General features: G+C 51.2%; 1 protein-coding gene across 3 annotated transcripts in view; it reads left to right on the forward strand.

The window, feature by feature from the left end:
* The window catches only part of NEK7 (NIMA related kinase 7), a 55,995-nt gene that overhangs the window by 24,341 nt on the left and 16,820 nt on the right, over nucleotides 1-14,834 (forward strand). For all 3 annotated transcript variants that reach the window (XM_036277411.1, XM_036277412.1, XM_036277410.1), the window contains 2 exons: nucleotides 8,357-8,465; nucleotides 9,281-9,388. In XM_036277411.1, the coding sequence (XP_036133304.1) occupies nucleotides 8,357-8,465; nucleotides 9,281-9,388 (217 nt within the window). The remainder of the gene's footprint in view (nucleotides 1-8,356; nucleotides 8,466-9,280; nucleotides 9,389-14,834) is intronic.

Below are 14,834 nucleotides of genomic sequence, written 5' to 3' on the forward strand. Positions count from 1 at the left end.
CCTTCGAGGAATCAGGTGACACGCTCGATCTGCATCTGCTGCGAAGGCTCCACAGGCCCTGGCCAGGCCCCGGGCGGCCCCCAGCAGCGGTCACGCAGGCTGCCCTCGCGAGAGCCCAGTCCCGGCCGCTCCCCGCTCACGTCACTGCGCTGCTCTCGGGCCAGTGTCCTCCTGTCGGGTGCACACAGCTCGAGTCTTTCTGGGTTACGAAAGCGCTGCAGGAAAGGAAGGTGGTCTTGTTATCACGATGCCATCGGCTGACGGCTGAAGCCACGGCAGGAGTGACCACTGCCCGTCGTCATCTGATTTCCGGGGTCAGGGACTCCCCACGGGAGCGCGGCCAGCTCGCCGCCAGCAACGGCCGGGCGGGTTGACGAGCGACCAGGAACAACTGCCGACCTGGTCTTGAAAAGGAGCGAAAATACACGGACGCGAGATTTTACAAAACAGCTGCCAACATGAGACGTAGAGAGAAGACAAGTGTAACATTCTGTGCTTAGACCGTTAGGAGCGGGACTTGACCCCAGGGGGGAGGATGGAGGGAAATCCTCAGTGGGGAGAGCCTGCTGGGGGCTCCCAGAAACGGACCACGTCGGTTCTGCGTGGTGCCCACAGCTGATGCAGGGTGCGGACTGTCACACAGTCTTTTGCTCTGTCCACTCCTGCTCCACACATACAGGTGAGCCCATGTGTTTCCCTGGGGCAGCCCCTCCCCTCCCCACGAGGGCCCTGCAGGACCCTGGTCTCCACCGTCAGCAGCCGCACGCGTGGGCCACCGTCAAAGCCCCGGTCTGCCCGTGTGCTCACGCATCTGTGGTGACTCAGCCTCCTTATTTAGGGGATCTTGCCGCCAGCCGACTGTACCCAGGACAGCTCTTCATCAGCTGACCCAGTGGCTGTGCTCAGACGGGCTCAGACCACGGGGTTTTGTGGTCACGAGTGGTCATGCACCCGGAGAGAACTGGTAACTGCTCTCGCCACACCCTTGGGGCTTCTGCCTCAGACACGAAGGGATCGGCCATGAGAAAGGCCACTTGGGGAACTTCTCAGAACAAGAGCTATCAACTGATTGTGAGTGAGTTCTAAGCTTAGCGCGCAGCCTGAGGTAGTTGGTAGAATTCTCAGCGCTCTTCCCGGAGGGTCCGTGAGGTCCCCCCGCCCTGTCGCAGGCGTCCCTGTGTAAGCAAATCCCGTTTGACGGCAAGTGCCATCCGTTTGCCTCGTCAGCAGATAGCCCTGCGGTCACGTCTCCAGATCGTCCTGGGGCCCCACTGAAGAGTCACAATGTCAGACCTCTGCTCTGTGGTGGTCTCGGCACAGCGACCAGGACGGTGGTGCGCGTGTCTCACAGGCGGACTGGCAGCTTGTCCTTGCGGAGGGTCACCCTCCGGGCATGATCACGCGTGTCCTCTGCAGTCCGGCATTTCCGGTCCGACCGACCAGACACCTAACTGCGTGGAAAGAGACGAACTCAGTACCTTGGGCGGTCTGATCTGGGAGGTCTCCTGGTCCTCCTTAAACACACCTGGGTTTCTCATGGGCGATGCGCTGTGCAGTGTACGGAGTTGGCCTGTCTCAACGCGGCTCAGCAAGCTCGGTGTTTTGTTTCTTCTTTTTCTGAAGTCTCGCCCCGCGTTTTTGTCCAGTTCTCCATCAGACATCATCTCCGCGAGTGTCTTCTGACCCATACGCTGTTTTTATTTTTCTTTATTGACTTTAGAGAGAGAGGAAGGGAGAGAGAGAAACATGGATGAGAGAGAACAATCAATGGGCCGCCTCCTGCACGCCCCCCACCGGGGATCAGGCTCCCAGCCTGGGCATGTGCCCTGACCGGGAATCGAAAGGGTGACCTCTTGGTGCAGGGTCAACACTCAACCCCTGAGCCACAGTGGCCGGGCCCAGACGCTGTTTCATGCTGTTACGACCTTCGGTATCTCCTTCTCTGCACTTAGCACTGCAGCCAGTAAGTGGACGATCATACTCACGCCTGTGCTCATTACTGACGTCTGCAATTCCCACTCGACTCGAAGCTCCGCTGAGCCAGGGAGCAGGTCCGCTTTGCCCAGCAGGTGGGTGCCAGGGCGGTGCCTGGTGGCGGTGGTCACTCAGCCAGCATGTGCCCACTGTGGGCTTCTCGGTGCCGGGGCCCAGGGCTGAGCACACGGTCGGAGGACAGCGCTCTGCTCCCCTGGGATGGAGAGGGAGACACGGAGAGGTGAGCTGTCCAGGGAACTCGGCGCCCTGATAGGAGGAGGTTTCTTCTTTCCGGCCCTGCGAAACCCTGTAATTGTTCTCCAAACACGCTTGTTTGTGCTGTCAGCGATGTCGAGAGACGAGGCTGTGAGGAGGAGCGCAGGCACTTCGTGATGGCCGTGCGTGACTTACTGTCGTGAGAAGGGCAGCGGGCGCTCGGACCGTAAGGCGTGCGGTTCGTCTCTGCAGCGAGGAGTGTTGCAGATCACGGCCCGTCGCCACCAACACTTCCCTGTCTCGAGCCTTCAGCTTAATTGGGGTGGAAGAGGAAATGCAGCCCCTGGTCCGTGTTCCAGAAAGGAACCTCTGGACAGCATGGCATCAAAGGTTTTTACAAGTAAATAATTAATTGGCTTAGAGCAGGCTGACAAATATAATTAAGCAATTTATAGTTGAAATGTTCAGTATTTCTCTAATTAGTGACAAAGGAATACCTGAGGCTATGGTCAGAGGAAATGCTCCCAGATGAGTTTCAGGATGAAAGGAGCCCACATTTCCGTCGTGTGTTTCCCCCGCCACCGCCGCCGCACGTCCAGCTTCGGGGAGAGCAGTGCCCACGGAGCAGGCTGCTGTTGATCGAGGTGTGGCCATGCTCCGTTTTCTGTCGTATCCGAACTGGACGGACTCGTGCTGACTTTGTAGCTGCCTTATCAGTTCTGTCCCCCTCTCTTGTGATGTCAAGGGACGTCTTTGGTGATAGTAGAGGGAGGGCATGAGGAACAGTCTCAGAAATACCCGGACTGGGGTTTGTTTCAGCCTACCCAGGGCACCTCCCTCCGGGTAACGCGCAGAGCTGCTGATTGGGGACCGAATTCCCCCAGCAGCCCCCTCTCCGCCGCGAGATGACTTCGCCACGTGGCTGCAGTTCCTCGTGTCCACAGCCCAGCTCACAGGCAGGGAGGGTGTTTCACACCCGAACTGAGGAATCTGGGGCTGAGGTCTGAGACTCGACTCACCACAGACTCATAAACTAACTGTAAAGTATCAACCGTGTTTTGGAGATAATTACGTTCTTTAAATATTATAACTTATAAACCCTGTTCACCTGCTCAGAGCGGTGGTTTTGACACTTGCAGAAACCACTTCTGCATTTTTATCTGCACTTATCCAAACTTAGAGGCCGGGCCGGAAATAAAACCACTTTGACGTGTCTCTTCCGCGCTTGCCCTCCGAATCCTGGGAGCAGCCAAGTCTCCCCAGTGGTGCCGTCTGCCTTCGCCACCTCCGAGGCTCGGTTCACCAGCTGCCTCTGCTTTCCACTGCAGCCTGGCACGCTGGGAAGCCCACCCAGACAGTGTTCCTGAGACCGCGTCTGCCCTGCGCGTCAACGGAGTTATTCAGAGGTCTGAGGCTGCAGATTAGTGGCACCCTCTGAAAACAAACAAACCTCCTCCGCTGTCCACACAGGAGCCCACGCAGGAGGCTGTTGGGGAAGCAGAGCGGGGGCTCCTCAGGGGCTCGTGCCCGCACTGCTCCCTCCGTCCTGTCGGGGGGGGGGGGGCGTGGCGAGTGTTTTGAGGATTTTCTCTGTTTCAGAGACGTGGACGTTTCTCTTCAGAACTGTCCACGTGGCAGCCACGCAGGGTTCCTCCTTGTAGCTCTGATGCAGACATTCTTTATTGCTTTTAAAAATCATCCTGACTTAGTCTCTTTGGTATTAACGTACCGGTGTTGAGAAGACAACTTTTTGGGGGAAGAACCTTGTGACATCATAGGCACTTGGTCTCTCATTCGCCGAATAATTCTGTTTCCCAGGCGTAATTGCTCAGAAAACTCACCTGTTTTCACACTTTCTCCCGTGGGAGTCAGCGTGGCTTCGGCTTCCATTAACAGCCTGTGGAGTTTTGGTCTGGGGAAGAAAGAGACTGCACTGGTGATCCGTTATGGATTACAATCTAGAAGCGTCTGAGCACCTGGTGGGTTTCCCACATCACAGGAAGATGCGCATGGCTTGGGGGGGGATGCCGTCGGGGCAGTGAAGTCGTGCCTGAGATGAGCGTGGTCCGCGGCCTCGTGGCTGCGGGGCCGTCCGCCTCACGACTCACGATGCCTGGATTTTATTCCGAGTGCTAAGCGGAAAAACCCTCTCGTGCTGCAAATGAGGGTTACTCCCCAAGATTCTGGCAGACTCAGCTACTTCTCACGTTGAGTGGTCCCCAAACTGTGCGCAGTGGTCACTCGCGTAGCCTGGTCCAGGAAGAACTACGGAGGGAGGAGATGTTCCCGTAGAAGGAGGAGGTGAAAACACACAGCGAGCACCTGCCTTCCCGTCACCCGGCTCTGCGAGATGACCTCTGTGAGGTGTGCTCTCAGATGGCATCTGACCGCCGAGACGGCCTGGGCACGCACCGCCCCGACGGGGAACGCTTGACCCAGTACGAGTGTGTGGCAGAGAACTCGGGCTACCTGTCTCCTCCTGTGAAGACCAGCTGCGGTGTCAGCTGGACCTGTGGGGACCTCGGAGCTAGAGTACAAGTAGTAACTGTTGTTGGCTTTGTTTTATTAACTGGAGATTTGAAGGATGGCCCATTTCTGGTAAAACAGTATAGTTTATAAGTGAGAGAATGTGCCTTATTTGCAACTGAGTTCGTAGAACCACAGATTCTAGTTTAGAGATGGTGGGGGCCGCAGAGGCCCCCTCCGGTCGCCGTACCCTCGGTGAGGAAGCTGAGGCCCGGCCAGGCTGCTCGCTCACGGTCGCCGCCCGGGTCCTGCCGCGCCCACCGTCAGGTCTGTTTGAAAAGGTGACTGGCCCCTGCTGCGGTACATGACACATGGGGCACCACCCCGAGCGGGAGGTCCTTCCTACCTTGACCGTGAGTCATGACCTCTGGCTGGGCCCTGGGAAGGGACGGAGGAGCGGCCTGGGTCCACCTCTCAGCGTTTCTGTGGCCCCGAGTGTCTGCTCATCATCTTCAGGACTCCTTGCACGCCAGGGTCACGGGCTTGCTTTTATATTTTGTCTCAGCGACAGCAGTCCCTTTCCAGAGGGGACTCAGTGTGAGGTCCCCAGTTCCAGCTGCCTGTAGCGTGGGTCCCAGTTAGCGACTTACGGGGCATGTTGGGGTGGCGGCCCCGGGGCGGTGAGCTGAGCGCAGGGCCGGATGGCGGGTGACCCATGAGGCTGGCCCGGCGCTGCCCCGGCCTGGTCTGGAGCGCTGTCCTCCGAGACGGACATGCCTCCTGTGGGCTCGTGTATCGTGAACCACGGAGATTAATTTCTTATGAAACAAGAACGTCGTTTTCTGTTCTTTCTCGGGGGACGAGCTCATTCTGGTGATGCCTGAAGCTTTCCCCAAACCTCTTGGGGGGGGGATTCTAGGCGGAGACCTTAGAAACGCGTCGAGTGTGTGCTCCGGAGCTGTAGGGTCTGGGAGGCAGGGCCGAGGGATCCCGTTGAGTCCAAAGTGGTGCTTAGATATTCAGTGTCCACTAGAGAGCTGATCTGGTCGGAGCATTCAATCTGTAGGAGAGGGTGTTTGAGGTTTTATTTTTTTAAAGGGTGTATTTTGCTAAAATATTACGTAAACAATTTAAGTAATGATGGAAGATAGAAAATATGCTTTAAAATAAACAGTATTAGAAGCTTTGCAGAGAGAAAAGAGTAGTCTACTTAAATTTTCAAAAACTAAACAAAAATTATGTCCAAGTGGTCAGGTGTACCTGCGTGCTAATGCCTGCCTTTTTATTAACTTTAAGGTATTTTATTGGGGGTATACAAAAGTTACAGCTGTGTTTTATTGAATGAATATAGTAGTAAAAGTGCCACATCGCATAATCTTTTGCACATAAATCTTTATCGATACTAACCTTGAAAAAGTCTGCTTGCGTTTTTTATTATTTTACTAAATACTTAGCACGTGGCAAACGTATGTCCATTTCTTATTTCTGCATGTTGGCCTTAGAGTCTTCTCCTAATCCAGAGCTAAATATTGTAAAGGGCTGTCCTTTTTCAGAGAAAACAGGATTTTTGAGCAGTAGTGCTATTTGACCAAAGATTAAACTTTTCAAAGACTGTATATATTAGAATATGTTTCGAGAAATGGCTGTTGTTTTCTCCCCAATACTGTGCCACCGTGGGGGTCCCTGCTCTGGCGCGCGGGCGTGAACTGGCCGCGCAGGAGGAGTGGGAACCTGTCGCTTCTCCGGCCCCTGCCCCTGTCTAGGGGGCCAGCGGGGCCACCATCCGATCGGACAGGTTTGCTCCCCTGAAGCCCTGGTTTTCTCGACGAAGCCTCGCTGAGCGTCAGGAAGGGCGAACAAAGGCGCGTGTTTGAACAGACACACACGGAACGTGGGGAGACCCACGGCGTCGCGAAACTGCCTTTGGTGTATTTTATGATCAAATCCGATTTATAAAGTTGCTCTTCAGAAACCTGTTTCTAATCGGATACTTACCTTCTGACCAGGTCGCTCTGTCCGTGTGGCGCTGTACCGCCGTCGGGTTATTGTCATCGTCCTAAACTCGTTGTTCAGGGAGAAAATCCCAAAGAGGAGCATAGGACTGTGAAACATCAGGCCGTCGGGTCCGGGAGCGGCTCCCTCGTGTGCATTTCGAGGGCAGTTTTCCCTTCTGCCTTTTTCCTGTGCATATTATTTACTTTGTAAATAATGGGACGTTCTTAAGTGAACTGCCACTTAAGTATAATCACGATGATTTCAGAATCTGTATGAGCGCATACGGCTGAGCGAGCACGATGTGGGGTATTTGTTTCTGATGGAAAGAGACCTGGTCCCCATCTTCCCGTCGACGTCAGACAGCCCTCTGACATGCTGATCCGCGGCAGGGAGAGCAGCCGGCTGCGCCTGGGCGCCGTCCCCAGTTAAAACCGCCCAATGTCGCAGCGCCACGTGGAGCAACATTCCAGCAGCGCCCTGCCTGCTTTCCAGTCACCTGGTCATCTGGTCCTTACTCGTCTCTGGCTGCTGATGTTATAGCCACTGACACTGCCCATCAGTTCACGGCCGTGGTGTTGCGATCACGGTGACCCCGAAGCGACTAGCGTTTCCTCCGAGACCTGCCTGTGCGAGGCAGCGGGTGCGTCTCGCTGACCGGGAGACAGGTGTCCGCAGGTGTCTGTGGCCCGCCGCTCCGCTCGGCCTGCCCACGCCGGTCACGGGTCAGACGCCGGGCTGCAGCGTGACCTCAGCCAGGCTCTCCATGTTCAGTGACAGAAGCGACGAGTCCGCTCAGCCCCCAAAGTGTCAGGTTTTCAGATAACATGCATTCAGCGCACAGGTGAACGTTACCCGTTACCAACTCTGTGTTTTAAAGTTATCCGAAAATTTTGTGAAAACATGTTTGAATGCAATACTTCATGTTGGTCACTTATACTGTGAAAGAGCCAACCAATTGTATTTCTGTTTTTGAAACATAATTTTCGTGTAGCGAATCTTGAAGCATCTTTCACAACGAAGAACTTGGTTCTCAAACGAGTGTGTCACTGCTGTGTTCTGCCGGCAAACGGCGTGTGGTCCTTTAGTGGGAGGTGGCCCCCTCCCAGCCCCTGGTTGGCGCCAGGTCTCCCTTCCTTTTGTACTTTTTTTCATCTACGAAGTTTAGTCTCATTCATGCAAAGCGACTGCAAGTCTGATGTGTAACGTGCATAGAAATGTTTATGAAAACTTTTTACCCGAATCCCTTTAATGCTCAGTAAACTAAGTGATATTTCAAATCGCCAAGGTGGCTCATGATTTCAAAGGGATTCTGTAGTGAAACCTCTGTCAGCGGAAGAATTGTCTTTTAATGAGCATAATTGCCTTCAGGTTTCTAGACTGTGTTATTCTGGCTTCTCCTCCCATGGAGTCTGACGTCTCCCTGGTAGAAGTGAGTTTGCACAGAGGTTAGTGGTTTGAAACCGCTGGCACCAGGAGCCCGCGCCCCGTGGCCGGTGCCAGCTCGTGCTGCAGCGGGGGAGCGTGAGCTGCTGAGTCGGGCGAAGCTCTCGGGACCTTCCCTCTGGAGACTCACACGCTGTGCAGCTGGTCTTAGGTGGATAAGGCAGGTGTTTCTCTGCCTCGGCCCTTTGCTTGTCTGAATCCAGTCCTAAGGTGTCTTAGTTCTTATAATTGTTTTGTTTTATTTTTTCCCATTTCACAAAAGCATTTTAAGAAACAGAAGAGGCTGATTCCGGAAAGGACCGTGTGGAAGTACTTCGTCCAGCTCTGCAGCGCCCTGGAACACATGCACTCGCGCCGGGTCATGCACAGAGGTGAGCGCCGACGTCCACCCGCGCGGGGCAGGGGCCCTCCGGCCACGCGCAGCAGCTGGCCTGCCCTGTCGGGGGCGGGGGCCCTGGATGGTGAGCCTTCGAGGGAAGCCCCGCTTGGTTTCCAATGAGTGGGAGTTCATTCTTTCTCTGCGGGGCTCTTCTGAGCATCTTCCCGACTCAGTTGGTGACGAGAAAAACAGATGCAGGAGAGCGTAAGGAGGAGGTTGTCTTTCATTTTCCCCCAAATGAACAGTGTATATTCCGGCTACTTACATTTTAATTTTCAGCAGTAGCTCTGATATAGTCGTGGTTATTAGTCGAATGCTTGGGCATCATGCGGAGATCACATCTCTAGGGAATTGACCCCTTGATTTGGGGGCATGAAGAACTCCAGTGACGTTTATGTGAGCCATGAAGATTTCCGAGGACCGCTCCGTAAAGGATACGTATATAGAGTTACGATTTTATATTTCATGGGAACCTATCAGTCAGTTAATATTTAGCACAATATTTTATTTAAAGCTGACATGAAAGGGACACACTTTTATTTTGTGCTTTGTATTCTGCCCGCGTTTGTTCGAAAATGGGGAGAAATGTGCTTTAAATGAAAAGCGATCATGACCTGTCTCCTGCTGAGTACAGAACACAGAAATGCTAGGATCTGTGAAAATTGCTCAGAATAAAGTGATTGATTCGGAATTCAAGCAGACTTATTTTTACAGTACACTTTGAATTCTACCATGAAATGTGGTTTTTAATCCTTGAAAACAGCGACACTGACCTCGCCCCTCCCCGTTGCCTTCGTTTGTTTGCAGACATCAAGCCGGCCAACGTGTTCATCACGGCCACGGGCGTGGTCAAGCTCGGGGACCTGGGCCTCGGCCGCTTCTTCAGCTCCAAGACCACAGCCGCACACTCTCTAGGTGAGAGACGCGGGGTGGTCCACCCAGGTGCCCCCCCCCCCCCCCCGGCTGGAAACAAGGGCTGCGTCCGCTCTCACATGCTCATCGGCCTGTGAAGCTCATCAGGTCCCGGCAGGTGGACCTCCAAGTCCCTGCCAGTCAGGCTGGTGCTTGGTGAGGGAAGATGCTGGTGAACGGACCTGGTGCTCACTGTGCCCACGGAACCCTCCTTTTATTTTACATTTGAAATATTAAGATAAGGAAGAATTCTCCACTAACAAGGCTGTGTGTGCAATGAGAGGCGCCCTGCACAGGCTCATGCGTGTTGATAAGTTGACCCTGATTTTTACTTCTAAAGAATTAGGAGCCTTGTATGTTGTTGTCATATATTTTTAAGAGAAAATTTAGAAGATTGCTTTTAACGGTTGGTTCCAAAAACCAGTTAAAAATGTGGCCACCTGTGCGAATGAATCTCACAGAAAATGTGCTAGGACTATAGGTTTTATTGCACGTCGGTTTGCTTTCTGACTTTCCTGAGGATAAAGTGTTTAGGGCATGGCTTGTCCACAGAGCAGGTCTGAATTTCAGTCAGACCACAACCAAATCTGATCTGTGTGTAGCTCGTAAAGGAAATCCAGAATGAGTTCGCTTTGACTGCAGTCTGTCCTGGAGCCAAATTGTATTTAACGCTGTAAAGACATTTTTAGGAATTTAGTTCCAAGAGGTAAGAAACATCTTGCAATAATTATGCATTTATACTCTCTCTTCTCCAAAATACAGTTTGTTGTTCAAAAACCAAATAAAGGATACCATTTTCACATATTTTGATTCATTAGTAGGAACTCATGCTTCCAAAGTTTATATATATATCAATCCTTAAGAGATTGGCCAGTTTTTGAATTTTTAAATCGTCTCTTTGCTTTGTATCTCTTATTTGTATCTTTTGATTCCATGAGAAAAATTCAACATGCAATAAAGTCTGATCTCTCACATTTTCTGTAGCAAATAAAGTTGTCTAGGTGGCCACATTTCCAATGTTCAGAACTAGTTCTAGTTCTGTGAAAAATGCCGTTGCTGTTTTGATAGGGACTGCGTTGAACCTGCAGATTGCTCTGGCTAATGGAGTCATTGTGACAACGTTAGTTCTTTCAACCCCTGAGCATGGCTGTCGTTCCTTGACGTGTGAGCTGCAGTTGTTTCCACCTATGTCTTAAGGTCTTCAGAGTACAGGTCTTTTACTTCCTAGCTTAAATTTATTCCTAGGTGTTTTATTCTTTTTGATATAGTTGTAAAGGGATTAGTTTCCTAATTTATCTTTCTGATATTTAGTTATTACTGGTGTATAAAGATGCAATAAATTTCTGTATATTAACTTTATATCCTGCAAATTTCATGAATTCATATATGAGTTCCAGTAATTTTTTGGTGGAATCTGTAGGGGTTTCCATGTACAGTCTATGTCATTTGCAATAGTGACAGTTTTACTTCTTCTTTTCTAATTTGGATGTCTTTTTTTTTTTTTTTCTTGTCCAATTGCTGTGGCTAGGACTTATAACACTATGAATAAGAGTGTCAGAAGTGGGCATCCTTGTCTTGTTTCTGATCTTAGAGGAAAAGCTGTCAGCTTTTTACTATTGAGTATGATTTTAGCTGTGGGTTTGTCCTATCTGATAGCCTTTTGTGTTGAGATATGTTTCTTTTATTCTCACTTTGTTGAGAGACTTTGCCATAAATTGGTGTCAGATGTCTTTTATCTTTTGCATCTATTGCAATGATTATATGATTGCTATCCTTTGTTTTGTTAATGTGATGTATCAAATTGATTAATTTGTGGATGTTAAAATCCTGGAGTAGATTCCACTTGGTCATGGTTATGATTTTTTTATTTAATTAGCTAATATCCTATTGGAGATTTTTGCATCTGTGTTCTTTGGGGATTGGGGCATGTATGTATGTATGTAGGTAGGTATGTGTGTGTATATATGTCTATATGTAGCTATGTGTGTGTGTATGTATGTAGGCATGTGTGTATGTAGGTATGTGTGTGTATGTATGTAGGTGTGTGTGTGTAGGTATGTGTAGATGCGTGTGTGTAGGTATGTATGTATATAGGTGTATGTGTGTAGATATGTATTATATAGGTATGTGTGTATGTAGGTATGTGTGTATGTAGGTAGGTAGGTATTTTAGTGTCTTTGGTTTTGGTGTCAGGTGTCAGGATGATGCTGGCCTCATAGAATGAGTTTGTGAGTGTTCATTTATCATTAATTTTTGGAATAATTTAGAGGACACTTAACTCTTCTTTAAATGTTTGGTAGAATTCACCTGTGAACCATCTGGACCCGATCTCTTGTTTATTGGGAGTTTTTTGATTACTGATTCAATCTCATCACTAGTCCTCACTCTGCTCCCATTTTCTTTTTCTTCATGAGTTGGTCTTGGAAGATCATATGTTTCTAGGAATTTATTCATTACTTTTTAATTGTATTGTCCTATTTGTTGACATATAATTGTTCACAGTAATCTCTTATGATCCTTTGTGTTTCCGTTGTATCAGCTGTAATTTCTCCTGTTTCATTTCTGATTTTGTTTATTTTGGCCTTGTCTCTTTTTTTCTTGAAAAGTCTAGCTAAATTATGTTTATCAATTTTGCTTTTCTTTTCAAAGAACCAGCTCTTATTTTTATTGATCTTTTCTATTTTTTGTCTCTATTTAATTTATTTCTTCTAATATTGGCTTTGTTTAATCTTCTTTTTCTGGTTCCTTTAGATGTAAATTTCGAGTGATTATTTGAGATTTTTCTTGTTGTTTTGAGGTAGGCTTGTATCTCTATAAACTTCCCTCTGAGAACGGCTTTTGCTGCACACCAGACCTGAATGTTGGGCTTTCATTCGTCTCGGGGATACTTTGATGTCCTCTTTGGTGTCTCTGTTGACCCATTGGTTGTTTGATAGCATATTGCTTAGCCTCCTGGTTTTTATACCATTTTGGTGGGTAAAGATGCTTGGTATGATTTCTGTCTTTGTAAATTTGTGGAGACTTGTTTTGCATCCTACCACGTGATCGCCCCTGGAGAACGTTCCGTGTGCACTTGAGAAGGATGTGTGGTCTGATGCTGTGGATGGGGGTGTTCGTATGGTCAGTTCTGCCACCTGGTCTGCTGTGTTGTGCGAGGTCGTTGTTTCCGCGTTGACTTGCGGCCGCGTGACTGTCCCCTGATGAAAGTGGGATGTCGAAGTCCCTTACTATTACTACCTGCTGTCCATTTCTTCCTGTTTTCTGCTAATATTTGTTTTGTATATTTTTGGGCCTTTTATGTTGGGTGCATAAATATTTACAAACGTTCTATCCTCTTCTTGGCTTAAACCCTTTACTGCATTGTGACATACATTTACTTTTTAAAGATGACAGTGCCACACTTGGTATAATATAAATTTTGTAAACAAGTCCTTTTTTTATCATTACTGTTAGTTTATTGTTAGTTCTTTTTTATTAAGTAAAAAAAAGTGTTTAATTCTCAAGGGGCTTTTCTCTTCTGAACACCCCTCCTGCTTCTGAGTGGCCGCCTCTCTCAGGGACTGACAGAGAGGAGATGAAAAGTGATTTTAACAGCACTTAATGAGAGAAGCTAATCTGCTCGAATCTCACACGCTCTGCGCTCGGAAGGCAGGGAAGCAAGGGGCCGGCCGCGCTCTGCTATCACAGCGCCCAGACCGGAGCTCCCGCTGCTGACGGTGAGGGAGAAGCCCTGGGGGCCGGCCGCTGGCCGCGCTCTGACCTGGCGCTGGGCTCGCTTTCCTGGTGCCCCCGGAGAGAGACGCGGAGAACTTCCTTTCCGCATGTACCTTGGTGAATTTAGTTATCCCAGGCGCTGGCACAGACGGCAGACAGAATTGTGTTTGTTGAGCTCCTAGAACACTCCAGTACTGATCCCCGTGCTAAACAAATATTAAAACCCCTTGGGGAGGGAATGCTGTTGCTGTCACTGTTTTTGTTGAAGGATTAACTCCACTTCACCTTCCACAACGAGGCAGACCGGTGTCTGGTTTTGTGATTGTGCCAGCAGAGCACACGCGGGACACGGTTCAGACCAGTGCGGGGATTTTCTCCCTGGAGTCCCCGAGGGGGCCGACCGTGCTCCCCACACTATTTCCAAGCGCGATGCACCCTCCGATTCCCACTGGGAAAGGGCACGCTCTTGACCCAGGCATCAAAACGGCTTCCTGTGGGTGCCGGGTGCACCTGCGGTCCGGCCCTCACTGTCCCGCACCTCCGGCCCCTCTCCGAGGCTGTGTGCTCTGTGGTCGTCGGGGCTGGGGCCCGGAGGGGGCGGGGCTGGGGCCCGGAGGGGCGGGGCCGGGGCCCGGAGGGCCGGGGCCGGGGCCCGGAGGGGCGGGGCCTGTCCCGTGGGCTCCTTTCAGTGGTTCACTTCGCTCTCTCGCCCTTTCTTGATAAACTGTTGCTCTGGGAAGAAGCTGTTCTCTAATTGTAAACGGTGCCCATCGCCCCAGTCCCTGTGAAGACGGCCCCCAGTTTCCCGCGTGGCCCGCTGAGCCCGGAGCCTGCCTCCTCCTGGCTGCTCCGTGGCGTGTAGGACGCCCTCGGCTTCTCAGCTGGGAAGGAAGGACGGGCTTGTTTTCCGTCCCGTCTACAGACGGCCGTTTCAATGAAGCAGCTGTGTGCAGAAATGCAGGCTTTGGGGCTACCTGGCTTGAAGCTGGGTCCACACTCGACTGGTTTTGTGACCTTTGGCAAATCACTGGACCACCCCCTCCCCCCATGCCTCCTCTGAAGAAATGTCCGGTAGTAGCGTCTCCAGGCCGCTTCCCAGGGTTCTCCACTGCCCTGCCCGAGCCCCGAGGTCCAGGCCGCTTCCCAGGGTTCTCCACTGCCCTGCCCGAGCCCCGAGGTCCAGGCCTCCCCGTCCACGCCCGTCTCCCAGCCCCGGGGACAGTGATGCCTGGAGGGCCCGGGTCAGTTGTCCAAGTTCAGCAGCACGTTGACTCGGTGCCTGGGCGGAGAACAGTAGATGGGGTTCCCCTTGCATCACTGCAAACTCTCAAATGTTAACAGCTACACTTAAAAGATGACAACTTTTATTTAATGAGTGTCTTTTGTAGAAGAAATATTGATCTGCCACGCAGCCATTCAGAGCTGACCCAGGAAACGCTCCCTAGGGTCAGTGCCTTTGGCCTCGGGCTCCGCCCGCCAGTGAGGGGCTGACCCGGAGGAGAGGCGGGTGTGGAAGTGAACGCCTCGCCCCGAAGCTGTGCGTGTCGGTGCGTGTTCTACATCAGCCCAACAACACGACCACTCGTGTCCTTTCTGCTCTGCGCGCGCCCCGACCTGAACCGAGCAGGCTTTCTGGCCGGAATCCACTGTGCTCTCGTCCCAGCTCCCGGCGAACAGGGACAGATGGCTGCCTCCGCCTCACTTCCGTCTGCGTGTGGGTCGCGGGCCGTGGGGC

The sequence above is a fragment of the Molossus molossus genome, unplaced genomic scaffold (assembly GCF_014108415.1).
Source record: "Molossus molossus isolate mMolMol1 unplaced genomic scaffold, mMolMol1.p scaffold_m16_p_23, whole genome shotgun sequence".
NCBI classification, from domain to species: domain Eukaryota; kingdom Metazoa; phylum Chordata; class Mammalia; order Chiroptera; family Molossidae; genus Molossus; species Molossus molossus.